The sequence below is a fragment of the Melozone crissalis genome, unplaced genomic scaffold, assembly GCF_028551555.1.
Source record: "Melozone crissalis strain CALT ecotype California unplaced genomic scaffold, PUWL_Pcris_2 ptg000016l_1, whole genome shotgun sequence".
Taxonomy (NCBI): domain Eukaryota; kingdom Metazoa; phylum Chordata; class Aves; order Passeriformes; family Passerellidae; genus Melozone; species Melozone crissalis.
Window position 1 is genome coordinate 35,145,513 of NW_026535794.1, and position 22,979 is coordinate 35,168,491.

The 22,979-nt window shown below is 40.2% G+C and overlaps 1 protein-coding gene across 2 annotated transcripts in view; it reads left to right on the forward strand.

Annotated features, from left to right (window-relative positions):
- The window catches only part of CREB5 (cAMP responsive element binding protein 5), a 211,778-nt gene that overhangs the window by 104,207 nt on the left and 84,592 nt on the right, over positions 1–22,979 (forward strand). Inside the window, exon 1 of one of the 2 annotated variants that reach the window (XM_054274015.1) lies at positions 10,686–10,755. The exons of the other annotated variant lie outside the window; for it this stretch is intronic. Within the exon in view, the coding sequence (XP_054129990.1) occupies positions 10,709–10,755 (47 nt within the window). The 5' untranslated portion in view covers positions 10,686–10,708. Of the gene's footprint in view, positions 1–10,685; positions 10,756–22,979 lie in introns of those variants that run through there. 2 annotated transcript variants of the gene reach the window in all.

Consider the following 22,979-nt stretch of genomic DNA (forward strand, 5'->3'; position numbering starts at 1 on the left):
AGCCCATCTCTCATCTGTGCTTGCTTCTAAATTCACTAACATGCTGCACTTTACAGACCTTTTCTTTCTGTAAATTTTTTATAGAAGCCAGGTTAACTGAAATGAAAATGGAGTTGTTTTCCTTAGGCGCATGATTTCAAGCTTAGCGAGAAAACTTGGGGAAAATATAATTGGCTTGAGCAGAACAAAACTTTGAAGTGCTTCACCAAATAAAATCTAATTTTTTATCAGTGCCCTTTTAAATATTTTTTAGTGGACCGTTTTCATGGCAAAGTTCAACTTTGTTCCCAGGGTTTTTGACTGAACAACTTTTTACACATTTTGCTATCCTTATAAAAGACAGGCAAAATGGTTTAAGGAAATGTTTTTTAAAATATTCATTATCTGGCAAAGACGAGGCCTGCTGTATTTCAGCCTAAAAAGGGAAAGTTTGGAGGTTTTTAAAATTAACTAAAAAAGGGAGATAGAATGAAAATGAAGATATAACTGCCAAACATAAGTTTTCATGCCATTCATTCTGCAACTTTTAAAAAAGTCAGCTTTATCTTTTCACATACTCACATTTAGTATATATGCATAATGTTTTGTTTATGATAATATCTGTCATCTAGGTGTGTGTTTTTGAGAGATATCCCCCTACATAAGGGGCATATCTCTCAAAAATACCCGTACATATGGGTATTATGAGCACAGCAGTGAGGCACATAAAATCAAAACAGTCATAACCTAGAATTAATCCTGGTTTTGCTTTGTATTAACCCGATTTGCTCTCCATTGACTAAATCCTTGGAGCTGCTTTTGGGTAGCTGCAGCTTGCATTTCTTTTACTGTACTTGTGAGTATTTAATGTGTTTTTGTTTGAGCACTATGGAAATGCTGGCCAGCTAAGGAATGAGATGCAACTGAACAGAGATTTTCTGACTTGAATCCAAAATATAGAGGGCCAAGAATCCTATAAGCTGTCCTGGGTAAAAGTTAGGTGATGACTGTGAGGGCTGCCCATCTTTATGTCTCTTTAAGCTGGAGGCACAGAATTGCTAACGCGGACAATCAAAGCAAAATAAAAACATGAGAAAGTGAAGACATATTAACTGACCAATAAAAATAATAACATCCATGATAATCAAGCAACCAGACTGTAACTTGTGCTCTGAACCTTGCCAAATTTGGGGCTGCTGGCAAGGCACCAAGAATAGCACATCCAACAGACAAGGGCCCCTCATCTGGGAGAGCCTTGCTCTGGTCTCCAGAGAGCTTTGCCCTGTGAACCCACAGCGAGAGCATCGCAGCCGCTCTGAGCAAAGCGCCCGAGACCGCTGGGAAGGGACGCTGGGCTGAACTGCTGCGCTCTGTGAATTGAGATTCAATGAAGGCACTCAGTTGTTATTTAGTAAAAACAGTTTCCTAGGTTACTTCGGAGTAATTTTTACTGTGTTGGTATGATGTAATCAGCTGGTTTAACATTTAAAGCTAGTAAAAAATGTGCATATAATTTTTTTTTTAAGAAAAGATGTGTCTAATCACTTTCATTTTGCACCCACTTAGCTCAATATTAATTGTTTGCATTGGCTGAGGATTTACAAACAGGCTTAGGAGTGTAATAATTTAAATTTCTACATCTGATGGCCTGAAAGTTAGAGGGAGTAAAGAGTTTTGTCAGACTCCTAGATCTTTCCTCCCACACATGCTGGCCACCAGATAAATCATGTGTATGAGTTTATAGTGGTGTCAGTGCTGGATGTTAAGCAACACCCAGAAGTGAAGTTCTTGAAATAATTTCCTGTGAAAGCAACAGTAGACAGATTTGTAATCACAGATCACGACATTAATCAAGTAAACAAACCATCCATTTTTTCCTGTGACATTATTGAAATCCCTTTTAGGAACACTGAAAATTGTACATAATGACACTGCTTAATAACAAGCATAGCTGGAGCAAAATGGTACACAGTGCAGGCAGCTTCTCAGGTCTGTGGAGCACAGATGTAAAATTCCTCTCTAAAACGTGCTGAGTGCCAGCAGACATCTGAAATACTGCTTAAATATTCTAGTAGTATTAATGCAACTACTTATCTCTGTTGTAATTAAAACATTTTTCCTCTTTAAATTTTTACAAAAAAGTTGCTTATTGCACTCTGTCAGCCAAGAGAAATTTCAGGCAGGGCTGAGAGTGAACCAGTAAATAAGGGTAAACTTTGTCCTGCACTGCTATTTGCTCTGATGAATTCCCACTCAGTAAAAGCTGCTGACAGCTGCAGACTGCTCAACAACTGCAGCTAATGTGGAGGAGTCTGTCCTAGGAAATAGGACAGGTAGGTTTCACTCAATGTGCTTTCAGATGAGGTTTGCTGGAGGGGAGAGAGCTGTGTGGTGTTGAAAGGGGAGGCTGCTTGTGGGCTACACGGTGTCCAGTATAATCCTGATTTGGTTTAGTGCTATGTTCTCATTAATGGTGGTAGTGAAAGTATGTCAAGTCCTGCTGGTGACGCAGGCTTTGGAGACATTGGCAGTACTGAGACAGACCTGGATATCATACAAAAGAAAACAAAAAAAGGAAAACCAACCCAAAAACACAAGGATGAGCTTTGAGTACTGAAGTAATGGCAAAGGAATGAAATTCAGTATTAAAAAATGCAAGGCTGTGCCTGGGGGGACTAATAAAAATTTCTAGAAGCAGAAGAAGAAGCTGAGAGCTCATCATCTGGAAATGTCTGTGTAGGAGGAGGGCTCATGGATCGGAGTAAGTGGTCATGGAGTGGCAGCAAGCTTCTGTGATGATTTGCTCATTTCCTAGGAACTAGTACTTGTAAATAACACTTATCAGGAAGATGGCTTTCCAAAGGGGATGGGAAGTATGAGATGGCATGATGGATTGATCTGAATCTAATTTGAATACTCATGAAAGCATGCTAGTGAAGGTGGGGAAGGTTGAAGGAGGAAAACTTAGGTGATTAAGGGATACACAGAGAGGATTGACATGTTCAGCAGAAAGGGCTGGGAAAAAGTTCCTTGCAGCAGGAGTCTGGGCAGATACGAAAGAGGGACAATTACAATGGTAAAAACCAGAGAAAACGATGTTGCAACTACTGACGTGCAGGGTGGTGAGACATATGTTCCGGTTATGAAGCAATTACAAGAATATATAAGCCCTGAAGTGTTTTCAAGCTAAATTCAGGTTGGCATTCCATGAAGATTAATTAACACACAAAAGCTTGAACATAAAGAATTAAGATAGTAGGAGAATTCTAAATCCTAAGAAAGTAAATTCATGCTACTCAAAAGGGGGAAAGAAAGATAAAGTTTTGGGCAGACAAGAAAAGAGTAAAGGCTAAGGATTTGAAGGTTAAAAATTGAAGGGACAGATCTCAGCTAAGAGGAGAAACCAACTGAAGGGCTGCTTCTCTTGCATCAAGACTATTCAGTTATAATCACAGAAATGTTCACTAATGTTATGTCTTGGGCTATGAGTGAACTCTGCAGGTTCTCAGATGAGTTAGTCATCATTGTTTTAATCTGTTTATCCTGTGTCCATAATAAATATATTTTTCCTCTTTAAACAAGTTTAAATTTTAGTTTGTTTGCTGTTTGTTTTTCTTTAAATTGAGCTGTGGATTGTTTTTCATCCTGGTGCCCTTTTTCCAATACAGAATTTACAGAAGTGCCTCATTTGTATGGTCTGCAATCACTAAGGACAAGCAGAACCATTTGGGTTTGTACAGCAGCAGGAACAAGCTAGTGTTAGAGGGTATCCAAGCAGAAGACTGTGTAAATCTAGTAGAAACAGTTTGTGTGGAATGTGTACGTACTCACTGTGTACTTCAGAGTACATGCATGTTTTGTACAGATACTTTTTTATTCCAGAGCTTGTTTGGCTTTTTTACGCAACAATGGAAAAGCTGTATGTTTTTATTTGTAGAAACTGATGTTGAAACTAAAGCAGCATCCTGCACCACAGAATGTGAAAGTGAAGCTACAAATTATTTCTCTTTCATTAATCATCACAGTAAAACTAGTCGTGTAACTCTGACTCTGATCCTTTCCAGTCAGTCCTGAAAGGATTTATCTGAGTGTCTACAAGAGATCTGTTTGGTTTTAATATGTTTGGAGTTAATAGATAGCCGTACTTTTTTTTCAGAAGAAAAGCACTGGAAGACTAAACAAGTATGTAAATCCTAAAACCATAAGTGAGTACAGATGGACCTCACTTGATTTCAGAAAGGGTCTATCAGATAATGATTCTGTGGCTGGAAAAGTTCCTATGAAAGAAACTGAAATGGATTTTCTGGTTTACTCTTATTAAAAAAAAAAAAAAAGGAAAATACATTAATTATTCCCTTTTAAAATATCTAGTAATGTAATTTCTTTATAAGTATTATGGCTGACTCGTAACACTGGAAACTTTACATCACATTATGTTTCAATGCGGGTCACTGCAAATAGGGAATTGAAGGCTGGCCCTTGGTTGTGGCTGCATCTCAGTTTCTGTGCTGCAGACCTGTGTGATTTTTAAGAAACATTAAAAAATTCTAATTTGCACAAGCGTCTAGGTGTCAAGATTCTGGATGTAAATGAATTTCAGATTCTTGGATAAAGCCAAGTTGAAAATGGCACCTCCTGGATCATGAATTTTCATCATCCGGATAGAGATTTAAAGCCTGTGTGTGAGGATGAACCAGGATCAACAGAATTATTTGGCTACTTGTAATTCATGGAACTCCAAAGCTTAAGTCAGTTTGTTCAGCAAGAGTCCAGAAAATTTTCCTGGTGGACTGGGTTAGCTGTTCATTTTCAAGGAGGATATATTGCACTATCAGCTGGATTACTAACAAAAGAGGGCGTATCTTAAAAACAACTTATCTTGTGCATGTTTTTATCAAATAGCACTATGAATTTGTCCTGCTGTAATGAGGTTACACTCTGAGTACAATCTGAGTCCGAGTGCTCTCCTTTTCCAGTTGTAACTGAGTTCCAGATACTTGCCTATTTAACAAAAAAGTTTCATTAGAACATTAACTATTGCTATCATGCTGAAAAATAAAGATGAGAGCTAACAAAAATGCATGGAGATGACAGTTTAGGGGAAGAATAAAATTTGGTTCTGTGCTAAAATTTGTTTTAGAGCTCTACTATTTGTTTTCAGTGCCTACCATACTGTACTTCAGAGAAAATATTTTCAATTACAGCATATGCTCTTACATGTTTGCTCTTTCAATTCAAATTATACTATTTCAGCTTACTTTTCTGTCTGCTAGAAGTAAAATGAAAGAGCATCAAAACCAGATCAGTTTTCCTGTTACAATCTTTGCAATGCAGCTATATGTGATAAAGTTTTCACTCTGTCCAAGACAACACCTGTCGAGTTTTGACTAAAGATTAAAATATTTGAGATCTAGGGTCAACATATTTATTGTAAATGTATGGCAAAGCTTCTTTTAGCAATCCTAAAAAGAGTAGTGGCTCCACATTTTGACCAGCACATAATAATTATCTGTTTGATTAATTAGAATCGTAGTGGGGGAAGGGAACCTCCTATTCATTATGCGTGAATATTAAAGATTACATGATGTTTTTTACCCAATTGCAGCTGTTTGCTTCTGCCCTTTGTCAGCATCTCCCCTCTGTATTCCTGTGCCATTTGCTGGCTGGCTGCAATCTCCTGTGTTAGGGGTAATTGCACCACATCACATTCAATGGCTGGCCTGCAAGATGCTCTGTGATCCTTCTGGGTAGAAGTTTCTACTGAAATGTAAATTGTTATTAATTATTTTGTATAAATTGCTACAATATTTGTCTTGGGTATTTGTGGTTTACAGCTCCAATTAGAGAGGAGGCTGACCACACTGCATGACTCAGTGGTATGTAACTGGAAACAAAGCTCTTCACTTCCAGGTCAGCCACTTGCCACTTGCCACTTGCCACTGGCCCATGGCATTTGGTGACTATAAAGCAGGCTATTCTATTTCCTAGTAATTTAATGTTCCCAACACAAACCCCCCATGATTCCAAGTGGCTTTAATGTGCTTAGAACTGTTAGTGGGAAAGTTTTTCTTGAGATCATTCTTGAAGATTCCTTGCCAAAATGTTTTGGGGAAGTCTACTGGCCATCATGCCCATGGCACATTTCTGTCTCCAGAGAAGTTGGACCTAAACTTTGAAAGGTCTTCTTCCTTAAATATTTTCAGTGAGGTGTTTCTAATGGAGTAGTATGTTTGAGCATGTGTGTAAGAGTGGGAGATCTTTGTTCCAGGTTTCATTTAGATTTTGTCCAATCCTGTGCTTATCTTAGAATGCTTATGTTCAATAAATCTGGGGCAGTTCTCAAAAAGGCTATTTCCAGATATTTTATTTCATTACAATTTGGAGAGTTCAAAGTAAAACCTTTGATACAGCTCAATGCTGAGCACTTTGATCTGTGTCTTCTTTAACAAAGAATGTCTTTTTCTGAAGAACCAAAGTGACTTGGGAACATGTACCCCATTTTCTTATGAGTAAGTAGAAGAATCCACTCTTAGCACTGCTTTACTTTAGTTTCTTCTGAAATTGTGGATCTTTACATTTTTATGTCCTTGCTAGTGACAGCTAGCCTGCCCAGACAGCCTCCCCTGTGCAGACATTTGTGCAGACAGTCCCTCTGTCCACTACAAAAACATGGGACACCCAAGTTGAACTAAATGCTGAATACCACCACATGGGTTTGCAGTGGTCTGTAACTGAAAAGGTTCACTGGAAGCAATTTGCAAAGAAATCCTTAGGAAACCACCTGGATGGTTATTTTAAATTAAAAAAGGAAGAGATGCCACTTTAAAAAAATAATTTTTAATACTGGGTTTAAGGTTCCATACATGTGATAGTCATTAAAGCTTATTTAACCCTGAAATTATCTGGCCTCTTTAATTCCACAGGGACTGTAAGGCTCTTGGGTTAGAAATGAAAAATAATGTCAGAATGAAAATGAGACTTTCCTGAGTGCGGGACCATTATTACAGAATATTTTCTTAATCAAGCCTCTTTAAGTGCCAAGCAGTGGAGGAAAAAATAATCAAGTTATGCTGCTTTTATCCACATGGCCTTTGCTGATGCTTTGGGCCACTGATTGACATAGGCAAAAGTCAGTCCCAAGGGCTGGATGAGACACACTCACCTAAAATGCTTCTAAGACCTGTGACTTGTCCATCCACAATCTCAACTGCAGAACACCCAGTTCCTTTTTACAATACACATTTTGGATAATCCCAGTGCACTCTGACGTTTGGGCTCTTAAAAGTCAGAGCTTTCTGGTTGTTGAGACTGGAAACTTTCAGCAGAAGCAGTGATTTTTGTCAAGTTTCAGTTACACCAAACATCTGTGGTGTGCCCCACCACCCTTTCCCCAAGGATGAAACATTCTGCAGGGAGGGTGTTGCAAGAATTCCTGAACTAGGCAGCTAAGCTGGAGTCATAACTGTCCTGGCCAGGGCTCTAGTTTGAAGGAGGCTCCCCTTAGAATTAAAACATCCCATAACTCTCATCACAACAGCCCTATTCTTGATGAACATGGAAATTTAAGGCTGGGGTTGGAATGGGGGGAGAATGAAAAGACAGACAAGTAAACAGATAAAGAGGGAGCTCTTGCATGCAAGTGGAATTTCCTCTGAGCACAGGGCATTCTTTATCATTAACTGGTCTGTCACAGGAAGGAAGAGGGGAAAACAGTGTTTCCTGTTAGGGGGAAGGAAAAAATCAATAGGCTTTGGAAATACCTGCCTGGAAAGAACTTTTTGTTTTCCCATCAGCAAGAACAATTACGTTTTTAACTCCTTTGGAGCATGTTGTCTGTTTTAAAACAATTTCTTGAAATAAGACTTCAGCGTAAACATGAAATTTAGAAATGCAGTTCAGGCTGATCTTTCTTGTTCATTTCAGAAAATGCTCTTACTCCTAGAAATATCTTGTATAAGACACTGTTTTGAAAGCAGTTTAATTTTTCTGAGTCTGTTTCTATGAACACAATAATAATTAGAAAGGCTGTTTGCCATGCACACATGGTGACTCCTGTGATATTATGGTTAAGATGCTCACAGATGGGCAATGGTCTGCTATTGCTTCTGGTGAACAAAATTTTCTTTTGGAAAGAGAAGACTTACCAAGCAAGTCCTCAAAGCCTCAGGAGGACGACGAAACTACCCTGTGGCTCCTGCATTGCCTCTTTGGTTGCATTTTGCTTTGAATATCTACAGTGTGGGTTTTTCAGAAGAGTGAGAAGAGGCCCAAAGACTGCAGGAATGGATATATTATATGCACAAGCAGCCTCATGCTAACCTGAGTTGCTCAGGGTAATTATTTTTCTCTTTAGGTGGCAGCTTCCCTTTGAAAAGCTGGACCAGGGGATTTAAAGTCGTTCCTCAGTTGTAGCCACATTCCCGTGTTCTGAGCCAGGGGTCTGTCCTGGCCCATCACAAAGTTTACAGCAACGTCAGTGGAAAACTGAATGAGCAGAAGCTATGTAATCCAGCAGTGTCAATGTAAGAAGACAAAATAAAAAGAAGGAAGGAGGGAAGATTACCTCTTAGACATGCACAGAAAAAGGGGTAGAAATTTCATTTTTTTAACTGGAGAGGGAGAAGTGGGATAAGCTTAAAATGAAACTATCAGCATGGCTGGAATTAAAAGAGGGCTTTAGGAATGATCTAACTTTTATTTTATTACATGACAGAAGACAAAAAATCAATAGCTGGTAATTCAGACATAAATGAGTTATACAGGCCATTGACACAATGGACCAAACTTTATAACAACCACATCTGATGCTGTCAAGCCACAGGCTTCAGTGGCGCCAGTAATAATTATGGCTGATCACCTCTAATTCAGAGCTGCCTTGCTTGATAAAGGTGTCACTCTGAGTGGCTGCAGCCTCAGTATCTATTGAGGATGTCATCCAGCAGGTCAGGTTGCTGTGGAGAACTGTGTTTTTTTAATTGAATAGGAAAAACCCTTAGTTTTCTCCTCTTCTCATTCTGTCTGTAAAAATCATATATATCTTAAACAAAAAATCGCTTCAATTCATGACTGAATCTACTTGAATTCAAGATTGAGCTATGACAGAAGCTAATATTGTTGGTACATAGAAATCAACACTATATATATTCTAAACTATGTATCAACATGATATATATTCTAAAAATAATTTAAAACCATAGGAGCATTCTCAGGAGGATACTTTGGTACTTTACAATAATCTCTGTTGCACTGCTGCTGTAATCAATTAAACAACCCACCCCAAAAAACCCCCAGTGTGGTAAAATGCTGCTAGGAAGCAGAAATTGATTTTCCATAAACTCACATCATCATAAGGAAGAAAAGGAAGCACACTGACTTTCCTGTTTTCCTACTGTTTTCTAAATTTGGGGGGCATAAGTGCATCCATTGAGTGTTGGAAAACTGAGTTTCACTCAGAGATATGAGGTGAAGTGGCTTTGTGAAATAATTCTTGATCTAAAAAGAAAGCAGACAAATACCTCTATGGTGTTTCATGTGACATTAATACTTACATCCACAGTTTGATGTCGAAACTATTAGTCTTTGAATTGCTCAGGGATGCTATGTGTGCTTAGACATTTTCATTTATTATTATTATTATTATGATGAATATTATTGTTGTTACTTAGGCTTTGCATTCTTTTGTGGACCAACTGCTCGGTACTGCACTGACTACAATCAGTTGGGAGTGATGAACAGTGAGAAAGCCCTCTGTGGGGAAGGACATGAGAGGTATTTCAGCCACAGCCACCGTGGCATTTAGCATCAGGAGCACTTTCGTGAGGCAACGCACCTTACACCACAATAGCTTACCCTTGCGTGCGTGAAAGTTTATTATAGGTTCCATTTAGAAATACTCTCTATGCTTAAAGAAACAAGACTTGTGAGAGAGACACGGGAAAGGCAGTAAGAGCAGCACAGCAGTGAGTTAGTTATAAGGTTGCTGTGAGGCTTTTCTGGTACTTTTTTCTGTTGTGGGGATAGAAAGTGCCTTGCACCTGTGTGTTTGGATACGGAGGAATACGGTGCAAGAAACAGCCCCGTCGTTTTCCTTCAAAAACCCGGGGCTCAATTCCAGCTGCGCTCTGCCGAGGCAGAGGAATCCCGGTCCGAGGCGCGACCTGCGAGGCAGCGCTCCCCATCTCCCCGACCCGCGCACAGCCCCGCTGCTCCCCGGCTTCCCCGCTGCCCTCCTCGGCTCCGGCTCCATCTCCTTCCTCCTCCAGCGGCCGGATCTCCCCGAGGCTCGGACTGTGGGGGCTCGGGAGCGATGCGGGATCTCCCGGCGATCCCCGGTGGATCCTGTCAGCCCCGCGCCCGGTCCCAGGGTTTTCCTGCGCTCCGGCCGGCAGCTGCGCAGGCCCTGCACAGGCAGCACTGTTTCTTTCTCTGTTTACTCGTTTCCAATGGCAATTGCACCACCGAGTCTCAGTACGTCTGGAACTTGGCCTGGGGCTGTTTTGGTTACATTGAAGTTTTTGCTTCAGCGCTGCCAGATTTAAATGGTGACTTCACCAGCACTGAGCTAAAAAGGAGAAAAGGGGAGGAGGGAGGTAGTGCAGCGAGCGGGAGCGAGGGAGAGGGCCAGGGCATTACATCATCGCTTGGACGGGAATCAAATGGGAAGGATATGACTCACTCGGGCTAGTTAAGCTTTGGCTCAAGTTCTACATACACTCATTCCAGGGCTCTCATGTTCTGCACCTCAGCAGGGAATTCAGGCTCAGTGATGTCCATGAGGTTTGTTTTTAATTTTCTTTTCCTTTTCTGATTTCTATATAGTTTCCCCCCCACCTCGCCTTCCTCCTCCTCCTCTCCTCCTCCCCTCCCGAGTCCCCCTTTCCCACTCTTTTCCACTTCTAGAGAGTTTGTTTTCTGGTGCGTGTAACCTCAGCTCTTAGGAGCAGAAGCTGCTTTTTCGACCAAACCAAACCCAAGCGAGGAGCACAGCAAACTTGAGAGAAGTTTTGTAGTTTGTTGTGGTTTGGTGTCCCCCCCCTCCATCATTATGTTGCTCCTAATCGGAGGAGACAGGGAGAGAGTTAAAATGCGGGAACCAATCGCTTGGACGGTGATGTAATGCTGGAACTGCAGGGTTGTTAAGTAATGTGAGAGGAAGGGGGTCAGGGTTGCAAAGCATTTACCTGCTGTCAAGGGGCTTTAAGTTTATTATCAATTGCAGTGACTGTAACTGGCTTCAGACTGCACTCTCTAATTATTCACAGACTCTCCTTTTTTATCTTTTATTATTAAAAGTAAAACTATATTACGGTATTTTAAAAAATGTGATATTATCACAGCTGCGAATTATTTTCCACTGGGATTTTTTGATATTTTTAAAATGGCTTGAAACTGGATGATCTCTTTCACAAAAAGCCCGGAGAGAGCAAAGAGAAAGGCAAAAAGGGGTGGTTCTTCGAGCGTGGCTGGCGAATTTGAAACTGTTTGAAGAAAGCAGTTCAGCCTTTGCCTAGCAGAGCGAGTAAAAGCTTCTGCTGTTGGAAATCTGCTGTAGAAAATAAAGCGTTTAAAGGAGGCAGTTTGCAGCGCTCATCTCGACGAGCCTCAGCTTTTCACCCCTACCACTTGTCAGCAGGATTCTGATCCTCAGCTTACCCCGGGCTCGTGGCTGTCTTGCCTTTGCTGGGACCGCAGAGGTCCCGACCCTGCACAGCAGATCCCCTCCTGTCACGGTTCTGCTCTGCAGAACTGCCGGGCTCTTGGGGCACCTGCCTACATGCATTTCCTTTACAGGACAGAGTGTTGCGCTTGTCTTATTAAGTCTGTCAGTCTCCCTACAGACCTTTTAGTGGTTTTTTTCCACACGGCTAACAGTCTCTAGGTCTGATGTGGAGTGGGGAGAGGTACCTCTTTCCCGAGTTCACTGTGAGCACTTAGCCCTTAGGGTGGGCCACAGAGTTTAGCACTAAGCCCAAGCTTGGGCATTGGTTGTGTGTAGGTGTGGGATGAACGCGAGCTATCAGGTGTGTGTTGGTGTCCTGAGGATACCCGTTCTGCTTGGAGGAGCTCTGCATCGGGTTTCTGTGTCAAGAGCTGTCTGCTCTTAAGGTATGACTCTCAGAAGTGCCTCTTTCAAAGGGAATTTTTGTCTCTCAGGGAAGCACTGTATTGGTACCCACTGATATTGCAGTGAACTACAGATTTGCTTGGTTAACTAAAGATAGCCTTGAACATGCTTTTGAGAGTTTAGTGATTTTGTATTTTTTTTTGCAGCTTGCATTGGGGACTAAAGGAGCAAAATAGCAATCAATGTTGTTCTGTGGTTGGTGACAAAACCTCCCCCTCTCTTTCTGAACAAGACAAGAGCCCATGGCCAGCTCCTGCCTTCCCTTCCCTCTGGTAGCCCTCTGCAAAGCCATCTTATGTTGGCCTGTTATGTTCCTGCACTTTATTCACAGGTTTTCCCTAAATGCCCCTAAGCGATTTTCAAGCTCCTCAGTCAACTGCTGAAGCACAAACAGTTGCTCAAGGGCCAAACCTTTCTCAGTGGAGAGCCCAGCGCTAGGCCGCGGGCAGGCCTGGCCCCTGTTGCAGTGCAGATATACCATAGTGCAGATATACCATATGGACTGGATTGCGCAGTGCTCTGCTGAGGAGGTGTGGGTTGGGGAGGGAGCTGTGCTGCTGCAGGAGTTCCCGTAGGATTTCTGACTCATACTTTCTCCTAGAAATGTTGGGAAGTGCAGCTCCACAGACCATCAGAATAAAGCATAGTAGATTCTTCCCTTTGCTTGCCCGCTTTAGATGCTGGGGTGGACTTGTCTTCACTCTTTCCCTTCCTGCCTTTTCTGGCTGGAGACTTCAGGAAAAGTCCGTCAGTGTTGTCCTAGGATAGTGTCTAGCCATGCTGGCAAGATGCTGGGCAGAGGATAACAGACTGTCACACTCCATCTTTCCTTTGCAGAAACGCATCCCTGCTATTTCTTTTATAAAAACACATGTAAAATACGTTGTGCAGTGTGGCCTGAAAGTCTTTGGGTATCAGATTGCATTCCACAGGGGATCAGAGTCTCACTTGTCTGGTATTAGCTATTAACATGTCACCTGTCTGGAAGGGCAGCAAAAGAGAACGTCGCGGTGCTCTGGACAGTGTGGACTGGCTGATGACCCTGCTGTGTACTCAAACTTTCAAAAATTACCCACCCTGCTGATTCATGCTCGGTGAAGTTAAGCAGAGGGTGTAAAGATGTAAATCCTTCTTGCCTTTCAGAAGTGCGCAGTAACTCTAAGTAACAATTTACTGCTGCTGCGTCACTGATTTTAACACAGCACCACAGGAAAAACAGTTGTAAAAGCTTCTTTCAAAAAGCTGCAGTTGTGAATTCCGTATGCATACACACACAGGTGTGTATATGTATGTATGTATATTTGGTTGTTGAAGCAACAGAACATATAGTTAATGAGGCATAACTGTCCAGGTGAGTGTCAGATAGCTCTGGTTGTGCTTGACAGGTGCTTTTGCAATGCACCAAAATTCTTTTGGACAACAACAGAAAAAGGAAAGTAGCTGCCCGTTTGGATTCCTCTGCTGCTAGTTGATGGGACCCAATGTGCAGGTTTGCCTGTGGACTTGCGGCTTCATGGTCAGGGATCAACAGCCCTGACAGTCAAGTTCCACACATTTGAAGCTGGGTCTTTTGGCAAGAGGATTTTCTTATTGAAGGATGATATCTTTAGGGACCTAATTTTTAAACAGAAGCCAAGAGAAATATTAACAGTGCTCAGAAAATGAGCATCAGAAGATATATTCAGAAGCACATGTAACCTGTCAAACAAACCAGAGGCCAAACACACCAGAGCTTGGGAGTGGTGTTTGCACTGGAGAGCCAACTGTGCGTGGTCGGCCTGTGAAGAAAGGCAATCTGCTCCTAGCAGAGCCTGGCTGGACGAGTCCCAGTAAATTTCCCCACCAAGATCCCAAGTGACATTTCCGCCTGCATTGCTGAATGTGTGCATTGGCAAAATATCTGCTCTATAAGCTGTCTGATTTTAAGCTATAGTTTGGTGCTCCTTAGCTGGTCTCTGCATGCACAAAAAAATTGGCTCTGTTGGTGGGGTACAAAAACAGGAGGTAAATACCAGACAGCATGTTTTTATTTCACTGAATGTGGTCCCTCTGCTCCTGAATTCCTCAGTTTCCTAGCTCTAACTTGAGACCTTTCCCTTAAACCTTTTGGAAGACTTGGTTGATGTCTATGAAGCCCCATGAAGCTTTCAGAGCAGGTGTCATGTGTGCTGAGATCAGGCCAGGTCAGGTGTTGGACAGAGGTGGTTGCGGGCCTGGCCGCTTGTCAAGCTGTGGACACAGCAGGCAGGAAGACCAGATTGTTTCCTGCACTTGGGGGAGGATGCTGGGGCAAAGCAGCCTCCTGTGCCCTTCCCCATCTCTCTGTGCTCTCACCTTCCCACCCTTCTTTTGTTCATCCTGCACATGCCTGGGCCGTGTTCAGCCCAAACTGTTGAGATCAGCTTTGCTGAAAATTACACTTCAGATCAAAATGTGAGTTAGGTTCCTCCAGTGTGAAGTGAATGCTGGGTCTGTCTCTGCAGCTACAGATAAACCAGATAGGAAGGTAATTACATCTCATTCCTATCTGACTCTCTTATTTACCATAATCTCTTTTAATCCCTTTGATACTCATCATAATAATGTTAATCTTAATGAACTCATTTGGTATTAATGCGGATGTGATTTGTAAGTTCAGAGCAGGCTTGCCATCCTTGTTTAGCATTCATTAATATCCACTTAACTCTGTTTATGCTCTCTTTCTCCTGCAAATGGACTTGCATATCTTTGTCTTCCACCTAGATGATGTGGCAATTCCCATAGTGGAACTCTCTTTCCACACTCAGGTTTGTATTTCCCTTCTGTTCTTCTTCCTACTTGCAAGATCCCAGAGCAAAGAGCTGTTGGAAACACTGCATCCATCTACTAGTGGCTCTCTGTACCCTGTTGCTTAGTCATTTCTTCCACTTTTGACTTCAAAATTGAAGGAACCCTTATCCTCTTATTTCTCATTCATGTGGCATTCCTTCTTAGATCGCTCCAGAGATATTACCTTACTATAGCCCTCATTTTATTGTCTCAGAGGGTGAACAAGTAAGAGACACAACCCCTAGTCTTGGCAAAGAGACAAATTATTTGTTGCTTACTACAGTACTCTCCCCAAACGCTCTGTTTATGGGTGGGGTACCTTGCCCAAACAGTTTCCAGTGTGACCAGCCAATTTTAGTGAGTGAGGACTGCATTTGGATGTTGAGCCTGATCCAAAGCTTATTGCAGTGAATGACAGAGCTGAGTTGATGGGCTTGGGATAAAATCTGCAGAACTATACTCTTTTCAGTCCTTTGAGCACCCACATATTTTTTTCAACATCTCTAGCTTTGGAATGTGCCCTCTTAAAAAGCTTCTAGTTCAGCCACAGTGATCCCAGAGACTGATGAACCTTGGATCTCTATTAATGTGTGATTTCCTCTCTACGTGGGTGCTTGTGTTTGTTTTTAAATGTGGCATGGAATTTTTGTGTTGTGGTGCTTGCTCCCTCTCGACTTCCTGCAAACACATTTCTAAAGCCTTTATTGTCAAATACAGTGAATTATTTTTCAGTCCCAGTGACACACATTTTGCTTTTTAGGTCTTTTAAATCCTGACAGAGCCAGGAAAGTATCATTTACTTAACACAACACTGTTTATTCCATCCTCACTTCCATTCTTCATTTTATGGCCTGATGTTTCCTTGTAGCATCAATTTTAGTGTTAAAATGAGTATCTCCATTGAAAACATACAACTTTTAATTTACTGAAAGATTTCTGCACATTATAATAAAACTAGCAATTCTCTTAATAAAAACTACTAATTGAGAGTGAGAATTGTACTCTCTCAGATCACCACAAGCTGTATTTCTGTGGTGCTCTTTATTTTTACATCATATCTTGAATTCAAGAGCATTGCAGGATGTTTTCAAAATTGCAGCCATTAGTCAAACATATTAGAGCTCTGTATTAATATAAGTACAAGGTGTATTAGTTTAAATAACAAGATGGAGAGTTTTACTGCAGATATCTGCAACTCTCATGCTGCTCCATGACAATAAAGAATATGGGCAATATTCTTCAGATGGGCATTATTTCCTACAGATCAAGAAATCTGTGCCCATTAGCAGAAAAAAATTATTATTACTATTACTACTACTACTACTACTACTACTACTACTACTTACTATTATTATTATTATTATTATTATTATTATTAATTCATTATTTATTCATGATTTATTCATTATTTATTCATTATTATTAATTATTCATTATTACAAGTTCTGTCTAAAGTAATGTCAGTTGAATGTTACCACACTGGAAAAGCCCATCGGCACAGGTTATTTTATATGTCAGATTTAACATGAGCTAGTTTTTTCCAAATGAAGTCTTACAAACCAGAACAGAAAAAATGTGCTAGACCAGGTTCTTCCTTGACCTCAGTTTAAGGCAACTCAGTATCATGCCAGAAAAGTTCCAGTACTGTGTTCTTTGTTATCATTTGGTTTCCAGGTCAAAATGAACTTTTCTTTCACTGCAGCTAAGGACATGAGCTCTATTTCTCTTGTACCATAGAACTGCAGGAATTCTCATTGTTCTCAATACTGTTCAGTTTTCTGATATACTTTAAAGAGTGAGTTTCTTTAGAAAACTCATGTAGAAACAAGATTGGCTGAAAAATTAATATAAACTAAAGACCTATAACTAAACATTTTACTGAATGACCAGATTCCTTGCCATTGGAATTCAGTGTTGACAAGTATCTCCTGTGGCCATTAGTATGAAGGAGGGATGTGTTGCACAAAATGCAGATTGGCACACAGATCTCTGTATGTATGGATCTGTTTGTGTATGTAGGGTGTGTGTGAGAGTGTGTTTGTCCCCATCTTTGAGACTGCAAGGCAGAATTATTTCCTGCTATTCCTAAACAATCATACCCGAAAGAATTTATCACCCAAATAAGATTTCAAGTTGCGCAACTTAAGGTGGTGATATTGGTATATAAATTTGATTGATGGTTTCTTTCTTTTTGAAGTTGACACTCTATTAGCACCCCTCAACTCTCACATTTCATGTTTTTCTTTAAGAATGAGAAATCAAATTTAAGCAACAGTTAAAGGGGGACATTGCTGTCCGTCACTACATGTTCAGTTTGGCTTTTTACTTGCTAATGTTGAGCAGCATGGAACTTTTCCCAGCTACTGCAATTCAGTAGATATTCTAATATTTAGTAATTAATTAAGCCATTTTTTTCATTTAGTTTAAACTCTTTTGTCAAGACTTTGTAGAGCGCTATAAAAATACTGCAGTACATACTTCCAGAAAAGCGAAAAACCTTACCAGCAACATTTGTAAAAATATGCAAAAAATAAGTTAATGTTATAGGGGAAAAAAGAATATGGAGATAGTTGGAAGAGCATGAATGTATTAAGATCTTCTTAGAAAAGTTAAATGAGGCTGATTGAAAAGTTTCCAGGGAGGCTCAGTAATTATTAAAATGTGAGGTTTTGACAACATTTTTTTTCAAGAGAAAGTGGAATTTGGTTTGGTTTTTTTTTTTTTTTTTTTTTTTTTTTTTTTTTTTTTTTTTCTGACAAATACCTCTTTTGTTATTTAAGAAAGGGCCTGAAAAAGAATGTTTTTTACTTGCTATGCACTGAAAGATGATTAAGCTTTGTACATTTAATTTTCTGTTTGATATTCATTGTCACTTCTAAATAGAACTGTTACTTCTGTTATTTCTGCGGTCAAATGCTCAGAAAGTGTGACAAGTAGCAAATGATAAAACAGGCAATAATACTCTGGCATCTGCACATGCTACATTCCAGAATTTTAAACTTTGGTCTCACCTGGTCTCGCCCAGAACAAGTTCTTGACTGAAAGCACAGCCAGCTGCAATTCTAATACCTCTTTTTTTCCTTCCCCTTAATAGACAGTTCTTTATCTCAGAGAGACTCATTTTAGAGATGCAATGCTGCAATAACAGGATTCTGGAGTGCAGATCAGATTGAGCTGGATGTGGGAAGGGTCTGTGGCTTCCCCATGTAGCATTAAGCACAGGAGCGCTGAATTTCAGCAGCACATCTGCACTGGCATGTTTCTCGTGCAGAGCAATTATCAAATAGGACAAACATTACATATAATAATTAACTGATTGGCTTAGGGTCAGATATTTGGGGTTGCCCAAACAATCCCCAGAGAACTCAGAAAAATCTCTGTTGTGAGAGCAATACAAAATTTCAGTACCCAACCAGGTCTGGGGCAGTTTTGGGTGAAATCTCCGTGGACTGTTGAATAAATCCAAAGAAATGGGCACACATGTTCTTGTGTGAGTCTGCAGTGACTTCCTGGAGGGTGGGTCAGTTGCACAGAGGACAGATGGCATTATGGGCATCTTCCCTAGGCCAAATGGAGAGAGTGGCCACAGAAGCAGAGATTGGGGCAAACCAATAAAACTGGTTTATTTACCCTGAAGATACAGCTGCCAGGGGATCTAATTGCAGCCTTTAGCTACTTACAGGGTAGTTACAGAGGAGACAGGGTCTGGCCCCCTTTGCAGTGTGAAGGCAGAGGACCACAGGCACGAGTTTCAGTGAGAGAAAATTCCGTGAGACCTAAAGAACGAAAAGGTTCCAGCAGGAGAGCTGTGGCAAGGCACAGCAACTGGCTGGAGTCGGTCTCTGCTGCTGTAGATTTTCACACTTTGTCTAGAAAAAGGCCCCCAGCAGCCTGCTCTGATGCTGCATTCAGTCCTGGCTGGAGCAGGAGGTTGGACAAGGTGACCCTCTGGGGCGCCTTCTGAATAAAACTGCTCTCTGGACCTGCACTGGGCAATGGGGGCGGCACGGGCTGTCTGTGCAGGGAGAATTTTGATGAGTGAAAAGCAATAAGGAAAGCAAAAGGTGAGAGAAGAACATAATGTCATCTAAAGCATATCCTGTGCCTGCTTGTGTCCACCTTGAAATAAAGAATGCAGGCACTTGACGTAATACTCTAAATGTGGATTCTGGATTGTTCTGTGCTTCAAGGTGCTTCATTTCCTAACTTTCCCATCACACTGTAAGTGACAAGCGCTCAAGTTTTGGTAGATGCCTGATAAATGTGCAAAGAGAAAACAGTAATCATGAAAACCAGCCATTTTTTTGGCTGAAATGTTACCCAAAATACAGCCAAATATGTTTTCAGTTTATAGTCTATAAACAGCTAAAGGGATCTTTTTCCCTCCTTGACTAAGCATTTGAAGTTTTTCCTTATAGTGAAGAATTGCAAGAGAATTCTAAAATCCTATGAGAAAATCCATCTCTGATGTATCTCCAAATTAGTCAGCTCTTTAAAAGTAGGCTTCCCCCCATCTTGTTTTTATTTTTAAAAAAGTAATGGAATTAAACCATAAGAAATAAAACTTTTGAGCTCCCCCATGGTAATTTTCATCATGTTTTGCAAACCGAGGAGACAAGCTTTGTCCATAACCATGTGAGGGATACATTTGCTAATATCCCTATAAGCTCAAATGTGTGTTTTACAGGAATTTAGCTAGCAAAAGCTGCTCCCTCTATAAAAGTAATGGCACATTAATGCCTTTTTGCAGTGAACTTCCTGTATACCTTATCCTGCATTCATGTTTGCCCATTAACTAATGACTATCCAATATGCTGTCACTACTATCACATGTAAAATCATGCATGCTCAGTTACTTTATTATTACAAAATTAATAATTTATTATCGAATAGAACATGAAGACTGAGGATCTGTCTATGACTTCACTGACAAAATTTTCTGGAGTGACACTGACTCAATCTTATATTTGTCTTCAGCTAAAAGGCTCAGAGAAGCATGTTCAAACTTACGAAGTTTCTGAAAGTGCAGTCTTAGAGTGTACAGCCCTGTTCTCACTATGCCACTGACATTCTTTATTGTCAAGCATTCACCTTGTTTGCAAACTCCTTTCTTGTACTCTGGACAAGCTTTGTCCTTTTAAAGAGCTGCTCCTGATGCTTCGGTAAATGTCAAAGATGATTTTGCACTGCTCTTGGATGCAGACAAAATCACGGAATCTGGACGTGTGGCAAAAGCTTCCTGGCTGGAAGATCTCCTTGGAAAACAAAACAAAAAGTCCCACACTTTCCTGTAGAATATAGTATTTTCCCCTGAAAACAGCATTCCTACCCAGTTAATTTATTACTGAATCTAATCAGTCTTTGAGATAGCTTTGAAATACCAGTGTTTGTTCTGTTTTTCATTAATACATTGATATTGATGTTCAGATTTTTAACTAGCTGTTAAAATCTACAGTTAGGAAAAATCTTGGAAAGAAGACATAAAAGAGGAATGAGTTGGAGTATTGGGTTGTTTTTAATAGAGCAGGAAATGAAGAAAAACTGACAGATTTAAGATTTCTTTTGTGTCATTGCTGTCCTTCATGCAGGTGAGCTATAATGGTAACCAGTTTTATGTGAACAACAGGGTTGTTGACTTAGTGGCTGAAATTAAAAACAGTAATTTAGTTTAAGTCAATATGATTTAATTTCTTAATTGTTCTGTCCAAATAAACAACAAGGACATTCTCAGGTTTTCAAGACAATTATATTTTTAAAATAACTAGGTACATTTCCAGATTAATATGCCATTTCAGATTGGAATGTTTAAAAATGCTAAAAATTTCTGCTTTTCCAAATATTCTATTCTTCTCCACTTCGAAGATTTATGTTAGTTAATTTGTTAGTGAATTTAATAATTTTGGTCAACCTGAAAGTGCTGCTCTAGCTTTTGAGCTTGGCTGCAATTTTCTGCATAAATCACAGCAGTTACAGTGCAAGTGAATTCACTGTGATAGAGTGTATTTAATTTGCACATACTCTGTAGATAATTGAAGTCTCTATCCTCATGTAACTTCAGGGGTTTGAGCTGATATCAGGAACCTCTATAAAAAGCTTTCTGTCATTTCTAACACAAGCATGGCGCCATTCTCACAATGAAAAGTAAGGGGGTTGGTGCAAAAAAGGCTTTTGCAATTTAATTTTTTCCGGTATATCTTTGTCCTCGCCTGGTGCGGGTTTCAGGGCCAGCAATGCATTGTGCTGTACTTTCGTCATCTTTTCCCCTGGTAAAACTAACTGCAAGTTACTGTGGCGGAAGAAATCTTGCAAGGTTTGTAAAACTGAGGAATATTAAAGGAGGGCATGTAAATTCATGTAGCTAGATGATTGCAGGATTGGAGACTAGATGTCCGTAGAAGACGACTGAAAAAAACTCGTTTTTTCACCAGTGACAGATTCACAATAACTTTTTACTTTTAGCAGCATTTCCAATCTTTCAGGACCTCTGGGAAAGAGCTTTTTGTGGAAAACTAGTGACCTAGAGAGTTAAACAGAGTTAAATCTTCTCTTCGGTGCCTTTATTCCCTGGAGTTTCAGTGACCTGTTATTTTGTCTGTCTGGGGTTTTGATGATTTGAAATACCAAAGGGAACTGTAAGGGATTTCACTTTCACATAGTCCTAAGGACTGGTGGTCACTAGGGCAGGTGTGACTGGATGCCCACAATGTTGATTACATTTGAAAATCATGTTTTTGTTCCAATGGGGTATTCCTCAATTATTTTTTCTTCTTCAGGTAAGAGTCGGAAGTTAATGAGGAAGCCCATAAAACTCCATTTTAAAATTGCATTCTTTAAGTCATAAAATGAAGGTCCTTTGAGTGAGATAAGATGTACTAAATATTAAACACATAATTCAGAATGACTATTTTTATTTAATAACCTTTTTTTTCCTCAGAAAAGAGCACAAATGAAAAATATGTAATGCTCTGTCTAAGAAGAAATTTATCAAAACTTGACAAGTTTTCAGATGCTATTTTAGTGAATAGCAAGTTTTGGCTATGTTATAATTTCAGTTGGTAAACTTTTCATCCCTTAATGTGTAGTTCTGATTTTGTTATTTCTCTTTGCACTGATCCCTGATATGTTGCTTAAAAAAAAGTCTGAGCAGTTAAACCATATGTTTATATCATAGTTCCTAATGTCAAAATTTTAATTGATTTTCTCATATTAAGGGTTAGGAGGGGGCCGTATCATGTTCCACTACGTCATAAAAACAAAAATATTTAAAATATGTTTCAAATAAAATGAAGGGGGAGAAGAAAAAATGCTTAACTTAGAAAAGATGTGGGATTCATTAACAAAGGAAAATACTGGCCATGGACCAATGGCAAGCCAAATGTTTTGCCAGCAGTTTGCAGTTCACAGTCATCATTGCATGTCACTCTGCCTGCTGCACCAGCCCCTCCAACCTTATAGGCCTTCCTTTTAAAGAGAAACCTGTCTGGTTTGAGTTGAATAAATTAATTTGGGTTTACTTAGTTTAAAAACAAAAATATAGAGGCCCCAATTTTATTTCATTATGCCCATGGGTAAAGCAGTCCAAGGTAATTACAACCACAGTGCTGGTTGCTCTATCTTAATTAAAGAGAGTTTTTTTGCACAGAGGTTTTTGCACAACATAATAAAATAGCTTGTGGTCTGGCTAGCTTCAGTATCACAAGAGTGTACTCACTTGAGAAATAGTCCAGCTTTTCCAAAAGCTGAGGCCCTTCCACTGGAGAGGAAGCATGGAGCTGCTGAGCAGAGCACAGGTAGTTTACAGTAAGGGCACCATCGTAAATCGTGCAGCAAACAGCCTTTCATACAGTCTCGTACACTAAGTGGCAGGCTTGTCAGCAGCAATGAATCTGGACTTGAGTAGGTCTTTAGGCAGTAATGTACTCTGCAACATGCAACACTGGTTACACACCTGTGACCAATCCTCTCACTTTTCCAAACTTCCCTAGCAGTGATTTGGGTTGGGTTTTGGTTTTTTTTTTTTTTGTTTGTTTGTTTTTTTGTTTTGTTTTGTTTTTTGGTTTGGTTTGGT